The 25149-nt window shown below is 36.6% G+C and overlaps 1 protein-coding gene across 1 annotated transcript in view; it reads left to right on the top strand.

Annotated features, from left to right (window-relative positions):
* Positions 1-25149, top strand: part of RP1 (RP1 axonemal microtubule associated) — a 280580-nt gene that overhangs the window by 69374 nt on the left and 186057 nt on the right. The window contains exons 7-12 of the mRNA XM_058528715.1: positions 3305-3456; positions 11877-11955; positions 12319-12394; positions 13288-13364; positions 13476-13507; positions 13684-13813. Coding sequence (XP_058384698.1) covers positions 3305-3456; positions 11877-11955; positions 12319-12394; positions 13288-13364; positions 13476-13507; positions 13684-13813 — 546 coding nt within the window. The remainder of the gene's footprint in view (positions 1-3304; positions 3457-11876; positions 11956-12318; positions 12395-13287; positions 13365-13475; positions 13508-13683; positions 13814-25149) is intronic.

The raw sequence follows: 25149 nt of genomic DNA on the forward strand, positions 1-25149 counted from the left end.
GAGGTAGATTGAAGGGCTGTGGTTATTTTGGAGGAGTAAGTGAACAGTGAGGAGTGGCATCTTGGAGGAGGCAGAACTTGACTTAGCCTTGAAGAGTGGGGCAGAGTTTAGAAGCAGAGGGTGGGTGGGGGAGATAGTTTCATGATAATTGGGAAATATTTCAGGGCAAATGCTGTTCAGTTTCTTTTCCTGCACAGAGACAGTTGGGCATGTTTGGTGGCCCCAGTGATGAGTTAATCTGATTATTATTTTTGTTACTGTTATTGACCACTCTTGACCCAGACTCTGGAGGAAGTGCTTTAAATATTTTATTTCATTTAGTCAACACCATAACCTTATGAGGATGGGCACTGTTACTTCCATTTGCCTGTGAGGAAATTGAGGCACAGAGAGATTGAGTAATCTGCTCAAGGTTCCACAGCTGGGCTTTTTTCTCTTCCCCTACTCTCCTTCTAGTCTTCCTCAATAATCTTAACAAAAAAAGGGGTGTTTAGAGAATTTGTGACTACTATGAAGTAGACTATTTTCTCACTGTTTGCCTTTGAGAATAGAGGTGTTGATAAGGTGGGGCCTCTGAAAGTAGGTGGCAGTGATGGAGATGTGATCAAAGCAGGTGGGATGGTGGAGGATTGTGGATTTTTGAGGAGAAGTGGCTTCCATGTAGCAGCTGATAGGCTTCTTATGGCTAGTTCTAGTCCCTTGTATGTCTGCACACCTTGCCTGGGTTTCCCCACCTCCCACCCCTTAAAGTCTAGTGAAATGTGAGGAATTTCACTAGACAGATTTAACTTCTTATGTTGGCCTTATTGTTCACTGGGGTTCTGTTGTACCAGTCCACTGTGAAATCATCCCAGGACAAGTACTCTTTGGTAAAACCACTTGCTTGAATTAAGGAGCTGCCTTTTTGACTTTGAAAGGTGGCCAGGATTTAGTAAGGTGGCATTGCTGACACTCTCTGGAAAGTCCAGGGAAATAGAGATATGTGATATTAACACTAGTTTTTAATCATTGGCTTTGTGGAGAATTTGTATTAGGTTTAAAAAAGGAATCTCTCATTTTTTGTGCACAGGTTAGAATGTTAAAAAGAGGCTTTTGACTAAACTCAAGGGACTAAGGGTGGTTTGTGGTGTCATTCCTCCTCCTCTGACGTATCTGTGCCCCATGAAATGGCTAACTTCATGAACTCAGTTTCATGTTTATTCCATTTGTTTCTCTGCAGGTTCATTTTTGTTGCTCTTCCTTCATTCCCAATGTTCCAAGTTTTCTTCTGGTATCATTTTCCTTATCTCTGAAGAATTTCCTTTAATAGTTATTTTAGAGCAAGTCTTCTGGCAAGGGATTCTCTTAGTTTTCATTCGTCCGAGAATATCTTTATGTCACCTTCATTCCTGAAGGGTATTTTTGATGGAAGTAGAATTCTACATTGACAGTTCTTTGCTTTGAGCCCTTTAAAAATGTCATGCTGTTTCCTTTGGGCCTTTATGGTTTCTGATGAGAAATCTATAGTCATTAAAATCATTATTTCCCTATAGTAATGTATCATTTTCTCTAGCTGCTTTCAAATTTTTTCTTTGTCTTTTATTTTCAGCAGTTTAATTATGATGTTTCTGGGCACAGACTGTTTTGGATTCATTGTGTTTGGGGTTTACTGAACTTCCTGAATTTGTGGGTATAGGTGTTTTGCCAAATTTGGAAAGTTTTTAGCCATTATTTTTTCAAATATTGTTTCAGCTTCACATTCTTTCTCCTCTCCTTCAGATACTGCATGACATGAATATTAGGTTTTTTCTTATTGCCCCACAGGTCCCTGAGGCTCTGTTTGTTTTGTAAAAACTATTTTTCTCTGTTGTTAGATTGGATAATTTCTATTTAATCTATCTTCAGGTTCACTGGTGCTTTCTTCTGTCCTCTTCATTCTGCTCTTGACCCTATCAGTCTGTTTAAAAATTTGCTTATGGTGTTTTTTCAGTTCTAAAATTTCCATTTGACGCTTCTTTAACTTTTCTCTTTTGTCGTTTAGACTTTCAGTTTTTCCATTGGTTTCAAGAGTGTTCATGATTGTTTATAGTGGTGTTTGTATCGTAGTTGCTCTAAAGTCTTTGTTAGATAATTCTAATCCTGGTATCATCTCGAAGTTGGTATCTCTTCGTTGTCTTTTCCCATGTAAGTTGAGATTTTCCTGATTCTTCATATGCTGAACAATATTGAATTATATTCTAGATATTTTGCATATTATTATTTGAGACAACTGAGTGTTATTTAAATCCTATGAAGAATGTTCATAGTTTTATTTTAACAGGCATTCGACCACTGGTTTGTTTCAGGTCGCAAATTCCCTCCTGTTGTCTGTGGGCTGTGGTTCCAGTGTCAGTTCAGTTTTAAAAGGTTTGCAGTGCTATTCATATCTGTCCCACATGTTTACTATTCATTGGTGAATCTGGGGCCCAGGTGGAGGTTTATCTGTTAGTTGAGATCTTAAAGTCTTTGGTATGCTGAATATTCTTCAGGATCAGATTCATGCATCTTCAGCTTAGAGGTGAGCCCAGGAGTTCATAAACAACTTTATGGGTTTGCTTTTCTTCCCTTTCCATAACCTCTTTGGTACTTTCCAGTTCCATGGCTCCTATTTTTGGTCATTTTGCTAATTAGCTGGTGCTTTAGTTTTCCTGTTTTGCTGTGCACTGCTACAGTCTTCTTGTGTCTAGGGCTAAGCAGTCATAAGACAGACAAAGGAAAGAAAGCAATAGAGATTGGTCCCACCCTATTGAAGCCCAGCTCCTCTGAAGAGAGACGAAAGTTCTCTCTCAGAATCTTGGCTCTTTTATGCTTCTGTGCCCAGGTACTGGGATGTGAGGGAATGGAGAAATGAAAAAGAAAAAAAACGGTAGAATATCTGCACCTTCTCTATGTGTTAGGAGTTCCTTTTCCTGTTTCTTCAACCAGATCCAGAGAGCTTCTCCTGAGCTCCCTGTGTCTGAACTCCAGTGCCTCCTTCCAGGTTTCTGGTGTACTAAGCCCAAGCAAGGAGACACCAGAGGATGAAAAATGGTAAACTCACCACCACTTGTTGATACTTTAAAATCTGGTCTCCTTTCCCAATCCTCCTGCTGCTATATACTTTTCAGTCTTCATATACAAGCTCCATGCGTTCTGTCAAGATGTGATAGCTGTATTCAGTGGGAGAGACTAGGTGGAGTATGTTTCTATATCTTACCTGGAACTGGGACTCTTGATTGGATATATGTAAATTTCCTATTAGATGAGTATGCTTGGCATATAAAGCTTGTTTTTCTTTTGTTGTCAGTGACAGTATATGAAGTGCACGTGGCAACGGGTGAGCTTTGGAATGCTGGAACAGTAGCGAATGTCTACTTGTCTGTCTATGGGGAAAAGGGAGATACAGGATCCAGACAACTATTTAGATTGAAGAGCTCCTTCAGTTTTTTAAGAGGACAAGTAAGTGAGCAAAAAGTGCTTTGTCTGACTTTTAAAAAACTTGTGGAAAAAACAGATAAAACAAAATTTACCATCTTAAATATTTTTAAATGCACAGTTCTATAATGTAAAGTATACTCGCATTGTTGTGCAACAGGTCTCCAGAATTTTTTCATCTTGCAAAATCGAAACTTGATACTCATTAAACAACAACTTCTCATTTCCCCCTTCCCCAACCCCTGGTAACCACTATTCTACTCTCTGTTTCTATGAATTTAAATGCTTTAGATATCTCATATGGTTAGAATCATACAGTAATTGTCTTTTTGTGATTGGCTTATTTCACTTAGCATAATGTCCTTAAGTTTCATCCATGTTGTAGAATGTGACAGGCTGAATAATATTCCATTGTTTGTATATACCACATTTTCTTTATCCATTAATCCATTTATGGGCATTTTGGTTGTTTTGAACTCTTGGCTATTGTTAATAATGCAGCTATGGACGTGGGTTTGCAAATATTTCTTTGGTACCCTCTATTCAATTCTTTTAGATATATTCTCAGAAGCGAGATTGCTGGATCATATGGAAGTTCTATATTTAATTTTTTGAGGAAGCTGGCATACTGTTTTGCATAGTGATTGCACCATTTTACAGTCCTACCAGCAGTGTACGAGGGTTCTAGTTTCTCAACATTCTCAGCAACACTTGTTATTCTGTTTTTTGACAGTACCAACCTAATGGGTGTGAGGTGATATCTCATTGTTTTGATTTGCAGTTCTCTAATTTTAATTGATTTTGACATCTTTTCATACTTTTCTTGGCTGTTTGTAAATCATCTTTGGAGAAATGTTTATTCAAGTCCTTTGCCGTTTTAAAATCAAGTTATTTGCTTACTTGTTGAGTTGTAGGAGTTCTTTATATATTCTGGATATTAACCCTTTGTCATATATATGATTTGTAAATATTTTCTCCCATTGTGTAAGTTGCTTTTTCACTCCTTTAATTGTATCCTTTGATGCACAGAAGTTTTTAAGTTTGATATAGTCCTGTTTGTCTATTTTGCCTTTCTTTTTGTGCCTGTGCTTTTGGTGTCTTATCTAAGAAATCATTGCCAAATCAAATATTCTCAAACTTTTCCCCTATGTTATTTTCTAGGAGTTTTTAGTTTTGAGTATTACCTTTGATTTTTAATACATTTTGAGTTATTTTTTGTATATGCTATAAGGTAAGAGTCCAACTTCATTTTTTTGCATGTGGAGATCTAGTTTTCCCAACACTATTTTGAAGAGACTGTTCTTTTCCTGTTAAGTGGTTTTGGTACCCTTGTCGAAGGTCGTTTGACTATATATATGAGGGTTTATTTCTAGGCTCCCTATTCTATATTATTGGTCTATATTTCTGTCTTCGTGTCAATACCACATCATTTTGATTACTGTAGCTTTACAATATGTTTTGAAGCTACGAAGTGTGAGACTTCTAGGTCTGTTCTTTTTAAAGATTGTTTTGACTATTCAGGGTCCCTTGAGATTTCATATGAATTTTAGGATGGATTTTTCTATTTATGCAAAAATGCGATTGGGATTTTGATAGAGATTGTGTTGAATCTGTAGGTTGCTTTGGTAGTATTGACATCTTTAACAATATTAACTCTACCAATCCATGAACATAGGATGTGTTTCTTTTTTTGTTTTTATTATAATTTTATTTATTTATTTTCCCCCCAAAGCCCCAGTCTGAGATAGTTGTATGTCATAGCTGCACATCCTTCTAGTTGCTGTATGTGGGACGCGGCCTCAGCATGGCCGGACAAGTGGTGCATCGGTGTGCGCCCGGGATCCGAACCCGGGCCGCCAGTAGTGGAGTGTGCACACTTAACCGCTAAGCCATGGGGCCGGCCCAGGATGTGTTTCTATTTATTTGTGTCTGCTTTCATTTCTTTCAGCAATGTTTTGAAGTTGTTAATATATAAGTCTTTTAATTCCTTGGTTAGGTTTATTCCTAAATTTTTTATTCTTTTTTGATACTATTGTAAATGGATTTGATTTCTTAGTTTCCTTTTGAAATTGGTCATTGTTAATGTATAGAAGAACAACTTTTTTTTTTTTAAGTGAATAAAGTAACACACTTTATTTCCAGTTTTGAATTCCCAGATAACAACAGATGTGCACTTTCCATTTGGCTGCACCAGAATCCATTAGGATTCTGCTTAGTCTCTAGTGTTATATATTCTGGAGAAACCAGCATGTCAACTGAGGTGTTCTCTTAGCAACTGCCTCAGTTTGGAAGCTCAAATTCATATTGATGATAGTTTGTAATTGAAGGGAGAACACTTGATTTTTGTGTGTTGATTTTCTATCATGCAATTTTGCTGAATTTGTTTTAACAGGATTTTTTTTGGTGGAATCTTTAGAGTTTTCTATAGAAAAGATCATGTCATCTGTGAACAGAGATAATTTTACTTCTTCCTTTCCACACTGGAAGACTGTTCTTTCTTTTTTTTGCCTAATTGCCCTGGCTAATATTATATTAAATAGGAGTGGTGAGAAAAGGCATTTTTGTCTTGTTTCTGATTTTATAGAAAAGTTTTCAGTCTTTCGTCATTGAATATAACATTACCTGTGGACTTTTCATATATGGCCTTTATTATGTTGAGGTAGTTTTCAAGTTTTCTATATTGATTCTAGTTTTTTTTTTTTTAAAGATTTTATTTACTTATTCCCCCCCCCAAAGACCCAGTAGATAGTTGTATGTCATAGCTGCACATCCTTCTACTTGCTGTATGTGGGACACGGCCTCAGCATGGCTGGAGAAGCGGTACGTTGGTGCGTGCCCGGGATCCGAACCTGGGCCGCCAGCAGCGGAGGGCGAACACTTAACCGCTAAGCCACGGGGCTGGCCCTGATTCTAGTTTTTTGAGTGCATTTTTCATGAAAGGGTGCTGAAAATTGTCAAATGTGTTTTCTGCATAAATTGAGACAATCATCTGACTTTCGTACTTCATTATGATTTATTACATTGACTTTTCATAAGTTGAACCATCCTTTCATTCCAGGAATTAATAATACTTGGTCATAGGGTATAATCTTTTTAATGTGCTTTTAAATTTGTTTTCTGAGTATTTTTTTGCGTATTTCTGCATCAATATTTATCAAGGTTATTGGTTTGTAGTTTTCTTGTTGTGTCTGTCTCGCTTTGGTATCAGGCTAATACCAGCTTCATAGAAGGCGCTTGGAAGTGTTCCTTTCTCTTCTATTTTTTGGAAAAGTTTGAGGAGAGTTGGTGTTAATTCTTTTTTAAATGTTTGAGACATTTGGGAGGTTTTTGATTACTGCTTCAACTGGTACTTATTGTCTCTTATCTGACTACTTATTGGTCTCTTCAGATTTCCTATTTTTTTTTTATGATTCTTTTTTGGTAGGTTGTGTGTTTCTAGGAATTTATCCATTTCTTCTAGGTTGTCCAATTTGTAGGCATATAATTGTTCATGATACTCTCTTACCATCCTCTTTTATTTCTGTGCCATCAGTTGTAATGTTCCTTCTTTCATTTCTGATTTTAGTAATTTGAGTCCTCTCATTTTTCTTAGTTAATCTAGCTAAGGATTTGTCAATTTTGTTGATCTTTTCAAAAAACCAACTCTTTGTTTCCTTGATTTTTTATGTTGTTTTCTATTCTCTATTTTGTTTGTTTTGCTTAATCTTTATTATATCCTTCCTTCTGCCAACTTATGGTTTAGTTCTTTTTTTTATAGTTCCTTGATTTGCAAATTTATTTTATTGATTTGCAATCTTTCTTCTCTTTTAATGTAAGCATTTATGGGCATAAACTTGCCTCTTAGCACTGCTTTTGCTGCATCCCATAAGTTTTGATATGTTGTGTTTTCATTTTCATTTGTCTCCATATATTTTCTAATTTCCCTTGTGATTTCTTTTTTAACCCACTGGTTGTATAGGAGTGTGTTGTTTAATTTCCACATGTTTGTGGATTTTCCAGTTTTCCTTCTGCTATTGATTTCTAGTTTTATTCCATTGTTGTCAGAAAAGATACTTGATGTGATTTCAGTATATGTAAATTTGTTAAGACTTGCTTTGTGACGTAACATGTGTTCTATCCTGGAGAATGTTCCACGTGTACTTAAGAAATATGTATCTTTTGCTTTTGCTGTTGTTGGGTCAAGAGTTCTGTATATGTGTGTTAGGTCCAGTTGTTCTATAGTGTTGTTGAAGTCCTCTGTTTCCTTATTGATCTTCTGTCTAGTTCCTGTATCTATTATTGAAAGTGGGGCATTGACATCTCCTACTATTATTGTGTTGCTGTCTGTTTCTCCCTTCAGTTCAGTTAATGTTTGCTTCATATATTTGGGAAGTCTAATGTTAGGTGCATATATATTTATAATTGTTATAGCTTCCTGTTGAAGTGACTCTTTATCATTATACAATGTCTTTCTTTGTCTTTGTGAAAATTTTTGACTTAAAGTCTATTTTGTCTTGTAAAGTATGGATTCCTGCTCTCTTTTGGTTAGCATTTGAGTGATATATCTTCTTCCATTCTTTTATTTTCAGCCTGTGTGTGTCCTTTTATCTAAAGTAAGTCTATTTTTTACTCAGCATATACTTAAATTTTTTTAATCCATTCAGCCTATCTATATTTTTGATGTGGGAATTAATCATTTTTCATTTAAAGTAGTTACTGATAAAGAAATATTTACTACTGCCATTTTTTGTTTTTTTTATGTCATTTAGCTTTTTTTGCCCCTCCTTTCCTCTCTTAGAATATTTTTTTGTGTTTTCTTGATTTTTTTGTAGTGAAATGCTTTGTTTAGTATCTCTTTTCCTTTTGTGTATGTTCCATAGATATTATCTTTGTGGTTATCATTGCAGTTACATAAAACATTTTGAAGTTATAACAATCTGTTTTAAACTGATAACTTCAATCAAACTTCAATACAAAAAACTCTACTCCTTTACAGCTCCACCTTCCTACTTTATGTTATTGATGTCACAAATTATGTCTTTATATATTATATACCCATTAACATAGATTTATAGTTTTTTATGCCTTTGTCTTTTAGTTCTATGCAAGAATTAAAAGTAGACATACACCAAATTATAATAATATAAGTTACTATATTTGTCCATGTATTTATCTTTAATGTGAGAATATATTTTTGTATGGCTTTATGTTGCTATCTAGTGTCCTTTTTTCCAACTTGAAGGACTGCCTTTAGCATTTCTTATAGAGAATTCCAGTGTAATGAAGTCTCCCGCAGCTTTCATTTTATTTGGGAAAGTCTTAGTTTTTTTCTTTATTTTTGAAGGACTGTTACATCTGATATGGAAATCTTGATTGACAGATTTTTCTTTTAGCAGTTTGAATATATTATCCCATTACCTTCTAGCCTGCATGATTTCTGCTCAGGAATCCACTCATAAACTTATAGAAGCTCACTAGTACATGATGAGTCACTTTTTTCTTGCTTCTTTCAATATTTTTTCTTTAACTTTTGACACTTTGGTGATAGTGTGTCTTGGTTTGGGTCTCTTTAGGTTTGTCTTAGTTGGAATTCATTGATTTTCTTGAATTTGTATGTCCATTTTTCTCCTCAGATTTGGCAAGTTTTGGACCATTATTTCTTCAAATAAGCTCTTTGCCCTTTCTATCTCTCTTCTCTTTCTGGGACTCTCATAATGCATGTACTCTTTTGTTTGATGGTATCCCAAAATTCGCTTAGGATCTCTTCATTTTCTTCATTTTTTTTTTCCAGTTTAGATGATTTCAAATGACCTGTCTTTAAGTTCACTGACTCCTTCTCTTCTCCCTGATCAAGTCCACTATTGAAATTATCTAATGAATTTGTCAATTCAGTTATTGTATTTATCAGCTCCAGAATTTCTGTTTGTTGCTTTCATATTTTGTCTTTCTTTTTGTGAATATTCTCATTTTGTTCATGCATTGGTTTCCTGATTTCTTTTAGTTGACTTTCTGCATTATCTTTTAGCTTATTGAACATATTTAAGACAGTTTTAAAATTTTCTCAGGAATTCCAGAGATCTGTGTTTCTTTAGAGTTGCTTTCCAGAATTTTATTTCATTCTTTTGATTGGGCCATGTTTTCTACTTTCTTTATATGCCTTGTGATCTTTTGTTGAGATTTGTGCATTTGAATAAAGAACTATCTCACCTAGTCTTAAAGGGTTGACTTTGTGCAGGGGAAGACCTTCACCAATGAGCCTGGTTAGAGTTTCTGGGACCTCTCAATATTTTTCTGGCTGTGTCTCTTCTCTGGGTTTGTATATTTGTTCTTAACTATCTTAATTTCCCTAAGCTGCTTGCTGCTGTTTCTTCTTCAGTGCCCATAATCTCTTGCCCCCCCCAACGTCTGCCTGCTATACTGCAGAATCTCTGTAGCTCTACATGGCACAGTACTCTCCTCTGTTTTCATTGGCTTTCAAACTATGCTACCATTACTATTAGTACTCCAAGTTAAGTGAGAGAGAAATCTGTCCCTTGGGTAGCCCTCAGAGAAGCCAGAATTGTGTATGCATGGTCCACTTTTTTGTTTCTTTCCCAAGAGAGGATCTAGGGTATAGAAGGTTTCCTCCCAGTTGTACTGCACTATGCCAAGTAGGGGAAGGGGCATGAGCACATAAAAAGCCACAAACTTTCCTACTTCTTTTAATGGAGTCCCTTCTTCATTGTGTGTTGGACTTGGTGCTGCAGTTTCTCATCCGGTGTCCAGTTTTCACAGAAATATTCACAGGTCCATATATTGTTAAAACAGTGTCTCCATGGGGGAGTGAGGACTTGGAGCTTCCTAGTCTACCATCTTGCAGAAGTTATTCCCCATTGTCTGATTTTTTTAAACCCACCTTAAAATTGTTAAATGAGGGTAATATATATAACAACTTTCACTGTCAAATGTAGAAACTGGATACTTACATTATTTTTACTATTATTAATATGCAAGTAATACTTAATTTTTTTAACTGAGTAAAGCACAGAGGGTCTACTATAGTCTAGTTATCTTAGCTTTTTTTGATGACTCAAATAGTCTTTAAGTGAGTATGTCAGGATATTTTCATTACATGTTTCCTCTCTTTTTTTTTTAGCATTCTCTACGTCAATTATCTTAAGTATTATAACTCATAATTTTTCTGCCGGCATTTTCTGTTATTGCATAGCAAGTCTTCCTTTTCTAGGGGATCTGTTTCATGGATAAAGGATAACAATGTTACTCATTAACCTGTACCAGGTTTGGACAGTATTATTTTGTTAATGAATACTAATGGCTTTGTTATCTGTTGTTTATATTCTTTGTAGTTCACTTATGTAAAGGCAGAGTCGTTGCAAAGGAAAGTGGTCTTATTACATATCAGAGGAACTGAGCTCTAATCCTGGTTCTGAGCCTCACTCTTCTTATCTGTAGAATGGATATTTTTTTTCTCACTAAGTCACTTTTAAGGATAAAATAAAATGTATGTGAAAAAATTCCAAAATGTATAAGATGCTATATAAATGCAAAGGTTATTTTTGTTTCTGGATTATTTTTCAATTGATATACTACATCATGTATTTTTTTCCATTTTAACCTTTAGCATTATCTTAAATGTTATGAAAAGAACTCTGGGCTCCTCAATTTTACCCGTATTCTGAATATATAAACCACTGGACCCAGATACATTAATAGGTTTGATTGCAGCAGCACATTGGGACTTCGGATAAATGTTATAAATTTCCAATAATTCTTGCATCAGTATCCTAAAATTACTTTAGAAACATTATATTTATGCATAGCCCATAAATATTGCTAAGAAAAATTCCCTCCTAGGGGAGATAAGAGTTGGTTGTATTCAAATGAATGGAAGTTTTTAGTATACTTTATAATTACTACATTTATATTATCGATATTTGAAAAATATAGTTGTAGAGAGTTCTAAAATTTATGCTTTTATAATGAAAAATTGGCAACAAAGGAGCAGGGTATATTTGAAAACTTGTTATTATGCTCTATCAATATTATTGTTTTACCTTTACTTTATTGATTTAGACAGATTTGTGTATTTACTGAACGAACCCAATTATTTTCACACTCAATTTTTTTTTTTTTTTTTTTTTTTTTTTTTGTGAGGAGATCAGCCCTGAGCTAACATCCGCCAATCCTCCTCTTTTTTCGCTGAGGAAGACGGCCCTGGGCTAACATCGGTGCCCACCTTCCTCCACTTTATATGGGACGCCGCCACAGCATGGCTTACCAAGCAGTGCGTCGGTGCGCGCCCGGGATCCGAACCAGCGAACCCCGGGCCGCCGCGGCGGAGCGCGCGCACTTAACCGCTTGCGCCACCGGGCCGGCCCCGTCAATTTTTATTGTATCTTAATTTTTACTCCTCTTAGAAATCAGACTCAGTCTGGATCAAGCTATACTTTTTTGATTTGTTGCAGACTGACACCTTCTCCCTGGAAGCTGTGCACCTTGGGGATTTGTACAAGATTGTCATAGGCCATGATGGGCTCGGCCCAGGTAACTTATCAGATATATTCTTTGGAATATGTTAGGTCAAGGATTATAAGTGCAGTTTATGATATCAAGAGCAACTGCAGAATTTTTCTATTTTCAACTGTTTGGAAAATCATAGTGAAGCAGATATCATAAAACATGAAGTCTTAAAATATGCTGTGCTTTTGTTACATGTATAAGAAATATTTTTAAATGCTTCTTACAGCTTGCTTCTCTTATATCTTGCTTTATTTGAAGTATTAAAGCTTAAAACTGTACAAGGCCTTTACATATATTTGGAAGCTGGAACCTCTTTCTCAAAACTTCAGGTAATACCTGGACCATACATATTCACACAACATTTTTCTTTTCCTAATCTGAGTTTAGGAAATGGCTGGTTTCTTGAAGATGTTGTAGTCAAGGATCCCACGACGAACCATGAATATGCCTTCCTCTGTCACAGGTTTGTAGGTGTGCTTTTCCATTGCACAAATTCATTTCATATCAGTCAGCTTCTCCAAGTTCATGTGTTTTGGAGAACTGGATAGCTTATTCAGTTATTCCTGGTCATTGATCCTTTGTTGGGTAACTTTTGTGAACATTAATTTTAGGGGCTGCTTCTTCTATTTAGAAAGATCTCCATTATGTTTATGATCATTCCTGGTGAAACAAATTTGAATCTTTCTTGATAAATTAAGGTAGATTTTTAAAATATGATTTCTCTTTATGTATCAGTAAGGAGAATGAAAGTTTTTGGCAAGAAAACTTATTCCCTTTGGACTAGGTCCCAAATTAGGTTCAAAGATAATAAGTGTACCAAATATATGTTGCGTGTAGTTTTTTATACCACAATGACATTGCTGACCCACTGTCACTAAGACTTGATTTTTGAGTTATTTTCCCAGTAGTGGTGATAGGTTTGTTCTTTCTTTCAATACTCTCCTGCCTCTTTCTCCATGGAACCAATAATAGCCATTTATGAAATAACATAATAATTTATGAAATAAATTACTAAATAGTTTGAATTGTAGTTGGTGGCCAAAGAACGAGATAAAATAATTGGTCCAGTGGATGTACAATCTACAACCTTGGCAGGCTAACTGACTGAGTAACTCACCTGTGGATTAGGGAAAAACATGTTTCCTTACTTGACTGCAGCTTCTCCTACCTCCCTTGCACTCTCATAGTGATTTTATACATTTCCTTTTTTATTTTCTACCCTCTCCTTTTACCAACTAGATAACTATGGCTGTTTCCAATTCCCATTATCCATTATTTCTGACTTGGCTAGATAATTGCAAGTGGTTAGAGTAAATATCAAGCCAGAATACAATCGATACACTTTTCTTGCTACAGATGGCTGGATCAAGGGGAAGATGATGGCAAAATTGTCAGAGAACTGTATGGCAGGGATAATAGTGTCATCTTTGCAAGTGAGTAGCATGTACACATGTTTCTTAGAAAATTCTGTTTTATGAATTTTCTGTTGAGGAAAGTATGACACTGCTTAAATTAATGGTTCTCTCTTTTCCTTACATCCTCAGGGCAGAAGCTAGAACTTCGTAGAAAAGAAATAGTAAGATTTTATTTTTGGCCTTAAATTATTTAGTACAAACAATGTTTAAAGAGCTATTTGATGTGTTAAAACAAAATAGTATATAATGTTTAATAAGGGATGTTTCTTAGTAATTTCTTCTCTTTGTCGTCTCATGTTGGTGTTTTTTGTTTGTTTTGTTTTGTTTTTCTGTTTAGTGGACTGCAGAAAACTGGAAGTTTATGAAGGGAAATACTCTTCAGTTCTACAACAGGCTTACTGGAGGATTTGTCCGTCTACATCCAGATGGCACGGTTGATGCAGTTGGAGAGAAGACAGACAAATATGGTAAAATCTTTGGGCAAAGCATGTGGTACTGTGGCAGGTTTGGGAGCTGGAGTAAGGTGGATTTCTAGACTCAGTTTAATGTACAGTTTTGCTTCTTCTTTTTCAGATGGCTTTACACCAGTATTAGGCTATTTAAATAATTCACTATCTGCATTAATACAGATGATCAGTAGACAACAGGCTTTAAATCTGGGCAGACAATGTCATTATGCAGAATAGTACACCATGAAAAAAACTCATATTTGGTATTACTTAATTGGAGAATAAAATGTAGACAATTAACATTGTTCATTCAAAGCAACATTTGTAGCTCTTGAACACAACGGCCATTTAAGAATTAAGTTGGTTTTACTAAATATCAAATGCTTATTCTGTTCAAAACACCATGTTTAATAATTTGAAGGCCACAGAAATAACTAAGACATTATCCTGAATTCCAGAGATTCACAATCTAAGAAAGAAGACAAACACATACAATTGTAATAATGGTTGTGTGTAGCTAGTGTCATAATAAAGTTATGAGGAAAAACTAGGTAAAGAAAAACTAAATTTGATTAATATTATGAAGCTATGACCATAAGACTTAATGAAGAGGGAGTAAACTGATATGGTGGATCTTGGACTATAAACCCAAACTTCCAACTCTTCTTGAAGTTAAGACCTTCACTATTTAAACAAAGTTTGTCTGCTGCATCTTATGAATGTAACTTTGCTGTACTTTGTTAGAAACTGTGCTGTTCAAATAGCCTCTAGGATGTGTTGGGGATACTAACCTATAGCAGTTCCTCAAAATGTAACCTCTTCTGCCTCATATTAGAGATCCCAGGGAATAATCCAATTTTCTCCTCTAGGAAAATATGCAGGAGACTTAAGAATACTTCCTAGTAGCTTCTCTTTCCAAAACTAGTCTGTTCCTCAGACATTTTCCTTACCTATTGGTTCCCACTTGGGATCACTTATCCACTTAGATCAGTCAAAATGACCCTTCCTCTCCTGTTCCTTGGGGTCCCTGCTGCCAATGCTGATGCTTTTTTTCCTTCTTGAGTATAGTAAATTGTATTTCCAAATGTGGTCGCAAAAATATCTCCTATTGTTAGATTAGAAACTGTGAAGGATCTAAGTTTTACCCTACTTGCAGAAAACACAACCACACTGAATCAAAGACCAACAGCATTTATTTCTGACAGCAATTGCAGCAACCAATGTAGCATCTTGTGTCAGTTCCCCAAGCCACAATCCCACAGTATTATGAGGTGAAGGCCTGATGGTACATATGAGGTTGGGTGCATTAAAGGAGAGAAATCCACAAATTAGGAAACTTAATCTCATATAGGGTTGCCCATCCTTCCTTCCAGAGAGAGAGGAGAGATAGAACCTATCTTTACTCTGGAATGTAAGCAAATCTTCTCCAGGGAAGAGAAGGAAATGTCTTTATCTTTACTCTCTGGGACATTTCCACAGAGAGATCTAAGCTTTATATGCTGGAATGTTTCTTTATAGAAATATTTTGTAAATGCCTTTATTTAGAGGGACTGGACCATGCAGGAACACTACAGATGTAGGGAGAATTGTCTTCTAATACTCATCCCACAAGCTAGTTTATAAAGGGAACTTGCCACTCCCACATCAAGAAATGGAGTTGATTTCCTTACCCATTGCTGGGTCAGACCTTTCTGCATGTTTTGATTAATAGAATGCAGATAAAGCAATGCTGTAACTTTCAAGATTTGCATCTTCTACCTTCACTTCTTGGATTAATGCTTTTTGGAAGCCAACCCTCATGCTATGAGAAAGCCCACATAGTCATGTGGAGAGGCCCCTAGAGAAAGAACTGATGCACTGACAGCCCCAGCTGGATTCCCAACCTGCAGCCAGTACCAACTGCCAAACGTGTGAGTCCCTGTGTAAACCAGAATAACGGGTGGATGATGAAAATAGAGAAACGTTTTACCCCTGAGTGTTTCTAGCATCTTAATATGCTAGTCCTGTAATATATAAAGTAGAACGAGCAGTCCTAAAACAGGCAGGTGCAGGTAGTATGGGTAATTTTTCTCTGTGTAACTGACATTTTCAACAGGAGGTCTTTTATGTGTGATAATTACTTGCAGTATTATTTCCTGATGTTATGCTCAGTGTCCCATAAATTCACACTCATGAATCAGTTGTCACTTGCCTGAAAATTGTTGTCATGAACAAACAATGCTGACCCATGAAAGTCTTTTCAGGAAAATATTTTAAGAACATGTCTCTGAGATATATTGGCTTATAATTTTCACTCCACAAAACAATGTTGTTTTTATCACCATGAACCAATCTTTCTATTTAGTTATCAAACTGGTTGTGAATTTAGCTAATTCTATACTCAGAGAGTTAGAATACTCACTTCTCTGAGAGCAACTGAATCATTTCTTGGCAATTGTGGACCTAAAATCAGACGCACAGCATGAGATCTTTGAAATACCACAGAGAGCTTCATTTTATGATCATAAGCTCTTAGGTTTTAAAAACAATTCTGTACCAACATTGACAATGACAACGACAATGACAATGACAAACAAGTCTTCTTGTTTCTAGTGTGGTATCCTAGAACTAGAAAGAAGGACCAGACAACCAAAGCAATTCAGGTTTTTTGGAGTTTTTTTTTTGGTGAGGAAGATTCGCCCTGAGCTAACATCCGTTGCCACTCTTCCTCTTTTTGCTGGGGAAGATTAGCCCTGAGTTAACATCTGTACCCATGTTCCTCCATTTTGTATATGGGATGCTGCCACAGCATGGCCTGATGAGTGATGTGTAGGTCTGTGCCTGGGATCCAAACCTGCGAACCCCGGGCCGCCAAAGCAGAATGCGTGAACTTAACCACTACACCATCGGGCCGGTGCCACCAATTCAGTTTTTAACAGTCCTTTTAACACACTTAAACCGTTGATGGCTACTTTATGTCAGCGCCAGTTTTGCAAACTTCTCATCACCTGAAATTTCAAAAGATTTACTATAAAATATAGATGCACATGGTTTTCCCATTTTATGGTAGTGTTCTTTCAAGAAAAAATTTATAATCTAAATTCAGATTTATTTCTTATATTCCTAAAAGGGTTAAACATGCCTTTAAAAATGTACAACATATCATATCACTGAAAGTTTCTAATGTGTCATTATTGTCCTCTGTATTGTCTCTAATGATCTATGTAAATAGTTGTACCAGGTTTTGTTTTTTGTTTTTGGAGTGTTTATTTGGTGCTCTGTCAGACTAGAGCATATGGAAGAGATGACTACATTCTTCAGTGTGGAGGTTTTAAAATTCATCCACAAATTACTTGACACTGCCACCTTCAAAAGGGGGGGCTATTCCTCTCCCCTTGAGTATGGGCTGGATTAAGTAACTCTCTTCTAACAGATAGAATATGGTGGAATTGACTCTGTGTGACCGTTGATACTAGATCATAAAAGACATTACAGATTTATCCTGGTCCTCTCTCTTGGATCACTCACTCTGAGGGAAGCCAACTGTCACGTTGTAAGGACATTCAAGCAGCCCTATGGAGAGGCCAGCATGGCAAGGAACAGAAACCTCTTGCCAACAGCCATGTGACTGAGTCATCTTGTGAGAGGATCCTCCAGCCCTGATCAAGCCTGCAGATGATGACAGCCCCAGCCACCAACTTGAGTGCAACCTCACAAGAGACCTTGACCCAGAGTCACCTAGATAGTTGCTCCCAAATTCCTAACCTACAGAAATTATAAGGTAGTAAATGTTTGTTTTAAGCTGCGAAAGGTTTGTAGTAATATTTTACACAGCAATAGATCACTAATATACCAGTTTAGACACTGTTCTGTAAGATAACTGCTCTCAGTATTTTCTCATTCTGGGTGCTATAATGGGCTCCACCTTCTTTTCACACTAAGTTATGGCCAGGAATGGAAAGGGCAGTATCTCTCCTATCTCTAATCTGAATCCTCATCTTCTGTCTTGTCGTGGCTGATTCACTTCTACATTCTTCAGTGGTGCAATGGATAGTCCCGAATATTCAGTGCAGTTTTCTATACTGACAACTATAAAACATTATTGAAAGAAATTAAAGAAGATCTGAGTAAGTGGAAAGACATCCTGTGTTCATGGAATGGAAGACGTAATATTGTTAACATGGCAATACTCCCCAAAATGATCTCTAGATTCAAAGCAATCCTTATCAAAATCCCATAGCCTTTTCTGCAAAAATGGAAAAACTAATCCTAAATTTCATATGGAATTCAAGGGACTCCCAAATAGCCAAAACAATATTGAAAAAGAAGAACAAAGTTGGAAGACTCACATTTCCTGATTTTAAAAATTACTACAAGGCTACAGTAATCAAAACAGTGCAGTGCTGGCATAAAGATAGACATATACATCAATAGAATAGCGTTATGCATTTTTTTATGAGATGGTCAGTCAGGTTCAGCCACAAGAGGAGACACGGGAGAGCCTCAGGAAAACAGAGTTCATTATACTCACAGGTCCTAGTGACAGGAGGTGCAGCATACCATGCAGGACCACCTGGAAAAACACTGGGGTGGTCAGGAGACAGAAGACAGGAGGGAGGGAGCACTTAGGCCATGGCGCTTACTGGAGTTTCCACAGGAAAGGCAAGGCAAGGCGTGATAAACAGTTTAGAATTGGCTACTTTGAATAACTTCAGCAAACTTTGGGCTAAAGTGGTGATTTCTAGTTTCCTGGTACTTAGCCCTGGGATGATTAAGGCAGAGGATTATTGCCTCCTGGGATGCATGGTCCAGAAAGAGGAGGTATGGCTCTGGATTGGTTAGTTTGCATATCAAAGGTATGCTGTAGGCTGGGCCTTTTGCTGTCTCTAAGAACTGGCTAGCCTGGGAGGGGCAGTCTCTCTCCCAACCAGAAAAGTTTTTTAAGATGTAGAATCATCATAGTATACAAAAAATTTTAAATGTACACAGTGCAAATAGAATTGAGAGTCTTGAAATAAACCTGTATGTCTATAGTCAATAGATTTTTGACAAGAGTTGCAAGACCATTCAATTGGGGACAGAATGGTCTCTTCAACAAGTGGTACTGGGACAACTGAATATCCAAATGCAAAAGAATGAAGCTGGACCCTTCACACCATATACACAATTTAACTCAAAATGGACCAAAGACCTAAGTCTAAGAGCTAAAACTATAAAACTCTTAAAAGAAAACATAGGTATAATTTTTCACATCCTTGAAGTAGTCAATGGTTTCTTAGATATGATATCAAAAGCATAAGCAACAAAGAAAAAATAATAAATTGGACATCACCAAATTAAAACCCTGTGCATCAAAGGATACTATTAAGAGATGACAAGGTAAGCCACAAAATGGGAGAAAATATTTGCAAATCATATATCTGATAAAGATCTAGTATCCAGAATATATAAAAAGTTCTTAAAACTCAACAACAAAAAGACAACCCAACTAAAAATCTGGCAAAGAACTTGAACAGACGTTTATCCAAAGAAGATATTCACATGGCCAACAAATACAGGAAAAGATGTTTAATGTCATTAGTATTAGGAAAATGAAAATCAAAACCACAATGAGATACCACTTCACACCCACTAGGATGGCTATAATAAAAATAATGGAAAATAACAAGTGTTGGTGAGGATGTGGAGAAATTGGAACCTTCATACATTGCTGGTGGGAATGTAAAATGATTCAACTGCTTTGGAAAATGATTTGGCAATTCATCAATAAGTTAAACATAGAATTACCACATGACCTAGCAATTACACTGCTAAGTACATATCCAAGAGAATTGAAAATAAAAACTTATATATGAATGTCATAGTGCTATTTACAATAGCCAAAAGATGGAAACAACCCAAATGTCCATCAACTGATGAATGGATAAACAAATGTGATGTATCCATACAGTGGAATATTATTCACCCATAAAAAGGAATGAAGTACTGAAAATGCTACACCATGGGTGGACTGTGAAAACATTGTGCTAAGTGAAAGAAGCCAGACTCAAAAGACCAATATTGTATGACTTCATTTATGTGAAATATCCAGAATAGGCAATTCATAGAGACAGAAAGTAGATTAGTGGTTGCTGTAGGGGAGGGGAGGAGGCAATAGGGATCATTTGCTTAATGGGTACAGGGTTTCTTTTGGGATGATTGCAATGTTGTGGAACTAGATAGTGGTGATGGTTCCACAACATTGTGAGTACGCTACATGACACTGAATTGTGCATTTTGAAGGGGTTAAAATGGTGAATTTTATGTTGAATTATTTTACCATGATTTTTAAAAAGAGCAATGAGCCATTGTGCACTGTACAACAGTAGGGGTACAATTCACATTTGTAATTGTTATGAATTTATGTGTTTATTAAAAATTTTCTAACAGAAAAGCAAAGTGTTTTGAGGAAGGAAGAACTCTTTCCAATTCTCACAAAGGCATTATTTCACTTGGCAATATGCTTGAATGGAGCTTATTACAAACAACCAAACATGTATAACAGGAAGTTATAAAGTAGTAAACCAAGCTCTTTTTGCCAGGAATCCACAATTCACATCATGACTTGAACTAGTTTTATATAAAGGGAATTAGGGCTGGAGTAGGTTTTAGGGAGAGCAGAGCTCTAGCACTTTGTCCTTTCCCTTTGCCCTGCTAGAGTGGAAGATAAGGCACTCCGTGAAGTTTGGAGGTCTGTACCTGAGGAGAACACATTGTTGGGAGACAGTTCTCCCTCTATCTCTCGCATTTCTACATGATCTGGCTCTGCTGTGCAAAGCTATCTACAGCCACTGTAACATTGTCTGTCTAAGAAGATATTCCAAGATCAAGAATCCTCCCTCCCTGAAGACTCTCAGGGATAGTAGTGTCTCCTTCTTCTTCCTAGAGAACATGTGTTTCCTAGTTAAGACAATAAAGATAATATCTCCCTGTGGGCAAGGATTGGGCAGGTTTGCTAGCAGCCCCTAATAAGATTGGGGGTTTCCAAAACTCAGAGTTCCTCAGCTGTCACCTGGAGCCACTGTGTGTGCAGCATTTACCTAGTCCCACTCTGCATGGGACTCAGGAGTCAAGGGGACTGACATGAACCTGCGGCTCCTGCTGCCTGCTGGGCTGTGTCTACTAAACCGTCTAAATCCAGTTGGACCTGCTGTATCCTTACTGACTGAACTTATGGAAGTGTAGCTAGCTGTTTCGTGTGTTACACTGGTGTCTTCTTCCAGGCTAGCTGTTTGTTGAATGACAAGAGAAGAGAGTGGACCTAGAGACACTAGATCATAGGGAAGGACTACAGGGAGGCATAACAAATTAGGAGTGGTCTGAGATTGATGAGCCCCTAATTCCTCTTGAATCTGAGTTGTGGATTCCTGAGTTTCCAGTGATTTTATACCAGGCACAGATAGAAGATGTAAGCAGGTACCATCTGGCCACCCTAAATGACTGCCTAGTGCAAAAAGGCCTTGTCTTGATAGTATTCCCCCATATCAGGAGGCTGTTGATGGTATTACAAGAATGCTAATCTAGTGCGACACATGCATGAGCTGCTATTTTGACTTATGCATTGTTGGATGGAGAAATGGCAGTGACTAACAGAGGAGGGCCTGTGGTTTTGCCTCCATGGTAACTCACATTGTTACCCTGGCCCCTCGCCCCATAAGACATTAACACAACCCTGCTCAGAACAAGCCTAACACTTTCTGTTTAGCTTACAGGAAACGACAAAGAAAGGAAGGAGGAGATGGCTGAGGCATGTAGTCAAAACCAGTTAAAACTGGTTAAAGGCAACATGGCACTGACTTGACCACATAGACCCTGCAGCTCATTATATGCTCATTGTAATACATTACCATGCTACATAACACACCCACCAGCACCATGATAGTTTACAATTGCCATGGCAATGGCAGGATATGACTAAGGAAAGAAAAGAGGTGGCACCTTCCTTCCCCCAAAAAGTCTTCCCTGTTCCCCAAAAACTATGAATATTCCTCCCCTTCATTACCTCGACCCCTTATAACAGCTGCTTACTCGCCCCAAGAGCTGAGCAGTTGATTTATGAAATAGTTCCCATTTCTCCATTCTTCTGCCATTGAATAAAAGCTTGTACTGTTGAATGCTCAGCTTTGATTTCGTTTCAAATCTGTGACATGGAACAGAAAAGAACCCTCTGAGGAAGGGACAGATTGTAGGTACAAGGGCCACCCTCGAGCACCTCCTCGGAGCTCCTCCGAATGTGACTTGGAGTCCCACCAGAGTGAGGTGAAATTGGTAACAAAGTGAGCAATGAATCAACTACTACCCTCACCTGGTGGGTGAAGGTGAAAGAGACAGGGAAGCCCCAAGAGAGAAAGCAGACCATGCTCCTGTCCCTTCCAAGTAGTTTTTAGCAGCTGCACCTGAGCAGAGGGTGAGAAGCGCTTTGAAATTTCAGACAGTGACTTAGGATTTTAATACTTAAACTACAGCACAAAATATTTATCACAGAGATAATATTTATGCTTTTTTAAAAATTGACTAAATTATTTCATTATTCCAAAAGAAATCCTGAAGGAAATTTTGTTAAAATTACATTAAATCTATATATTAACTTGGAAGGAATTGGTGTCTTCACAGCATTCAGCCTTTTCCTTTAGAAATTTGTCCTATATCTATTCATTCAGGACTTTATATATATCTATATATGGATATAGATATATAGATATAAAATACATATTATTTTAAATTTTTATCCCTTCACATAGGTACTACATTGTCTTGTTAGTGTTATTCTGAGGCTTTTGGTTGCTATTGTAAATAAACCCTTTTCCATTATAAATCTGACATATATAAATATATAGAAGTCTATAGTTTTTATGTGTTTTATTTATTCAGTATTTATTAAGTGCCTACTGTATGTCAGGCACTGGTCTAGATACATATTTATCTTGAATCTTACCACTTTACCCCACTCTAATTAATTTAAAGAGCTTTTTGAGGTTTTACAAATATAATAAATTTTTATACTCCTTCCCAGTAGTTATATCTATTATTTTGATTTCAAGCACTTTTCCACTGGCACAAACATCCTTAAGAAGGTGATATAATGTTGATAATATTGGCATTCTGATTTTGTAATTAATTTTAATGGGATGTCTTTATTGTTTATTGAGTTGGATATTTGAAGAGGAGTTGATAAATAATACTACTTTCTTCCCCTCCTGTGTACAAAATCAATTAAGAAGTAAGATGCAGAACACGGACAAATGGAAATCAAAATCTCAGCTTTATTACTGATGGAGTCAAGTGGGGATACTGGGAATATCTGAGCTCAAGGTACTTGCTAACTCTCTCCAGAATGAGACAAAATTACCTACCCAAGCATAGGCAGTGTTGGGCAACCACAGGCTCCCCTACAGGGGTTGCCCCTTACCAGTGACAGAGAGCATGACAGAAAAGACCTTCTGTAAAGGTGGCCCCCTGGGGATAGAAAGAGCCTAAGCTGGAATACTTAGCTCATTTCAAAGTCACCAAAGAGTTGCTTGCTATTCCCTGGTGTGCAATGGAAAGGAGCATGAGAGTTGGCATGGGGAAAGATTCCCCCTTACGTTATATATGATGTGGTTATTGATATTTAAATGTGTCCTTTAGAGTGATAATAAAGTAATCTATTTCTAATTTTACTATGAACCTTATTAAAAATGATTTAAAAACTTAAAAAATGTTAAATGTTACTACATGTCTGTTTGGCATCTAGTGGATTCATAATACAATTTTTCGTATTGGATTTAGAGTTAATTTGTTACTTTAATATTTCTTTTTTAGAAATTATAAATCCTATTCACAGGAGAGATTCATTAAATGCACACAAATACACACATATGTAAGTACTTAATGTGCCAGATGCTAGTCTAGATGCTGGATGTATTACAGCAGTCAAAACAGATAAAATCAGTGCCTGCTTAGAGTTTACATTCCAATGAGATTGGTCTTTCTATTTTGGAGGGCCAGGGGGAGTATTTTCAACTTTTGATTTTATTCTTTTTATACCTCAGATTCATTGGGTTATAATTGACTTATAACATTGTGTAAGTTTAGGTATACAATGTGATGATTTGATAAGCATATATATTGCAAAATGAGTACCACAATAAGGTTAGTTAACACATCCATTACTTCATATAATTACAATTTCTTTTTGTTGTGAGAACATTTAAGATCTAATCTCTTTGCAACTTTCAAGTATATAATACAGTATTGTTAATTATAGTCACTATGCTGTGTATTAGATCCTCAGAACTCATTCATTTCATAACTGGAAGTTTGTTAGAACTACCTCATTTCCCCTACTTCTCAGTGCTAGCAATCACCATTCTACTCTCTATTTCTGAGTTCACCTTTTTTTTTTTTGGATTCCACATATAAGTGAGATCATACAGTGTTCAACTTTCTCTGTCTGACTTACCTCACTTAGCATGATGTCCTCAAGGTCCATCTATGTTGTCACAAATGGCAGGATTTCCTTCTTTTTTGTGGTTGAATAATATCATATGTATCTCTATATCAATATCTGTGATCAATACCTATACCTATATATCCTATTTCTTGTCCTTTCATCTGTCAATACACTTAGGTTGTTTCCATTTCCTGGCTATTATGAACAGTGTTGCAGTGAACATGGGAGTGCAGGTATTTCTTCAAGATAATGATTTCATATCCTTCGGATATATACACAGAAGTGGTATTGCTGGATCATATGGTAGCTCTATTTTTAACTTTTTCAGGAAGCTCCATAGTGTTTGTGTAGTGGCTATACCAATTTACCTCCCCACCAACAGTGCACCAGGGTTCTCTTTCCTCCATATTCTTGCCAGCATTTCTTATCTCTTGTCTTTTTGATAATAGCCATTCTAACAGGTGTGATGTGATATCTCATTGAGGTTTTGATTTCCATTTCCCTGATGACTAGTGATGTTGAGCACCTTTTCATAAACTTGTTAGCCATTTGTATGTCTTCTTTGGAAAAATATCTGTTCAAGTGCTTTGCCCATTTTTTATTCAGATTGATTTTTCCTATTGAGTTGTATGAGTTCCTTGTATATTTTGGAAATAAACCTCTCATCAGATATATGGTTTGCAAATATTTTCTCCCATTTGGTAGGTTGCCTTTTCATTTTGTTGATTGTTTCCTTTGCTGTGCAGAAGCTTTTTTAGTTTGATGTAGTCCCATTTGTTGATTATTGCTTTTGCTGCATGTGCCTTTGGTGTCATATCCAAATAATAATTGCCAAGACCAATGTCCAGGAGCTATTTTCCTAGTGTTCTTCAAGGATTTTTGTGGTTTCAGGGCTTATGTTTAA

The sequence above is a fragment of the Diceros bicornis genome, chromosome 33 (assembly GCF_020826845.1).
Source record: "Diceros bicornis minor isolate mBicDic1 chromosome 33, mDicBic1.mat.cur, whole genome shotgun sequence".
In the NCBI taxonomy this organism is placed as follows: domain Eukaryota; kingdom Metazoa; phylum Chordata; class Mammalia; order Perissodactyla; family Rhinocerotidae; genus Diceros; species Diceros bicornis.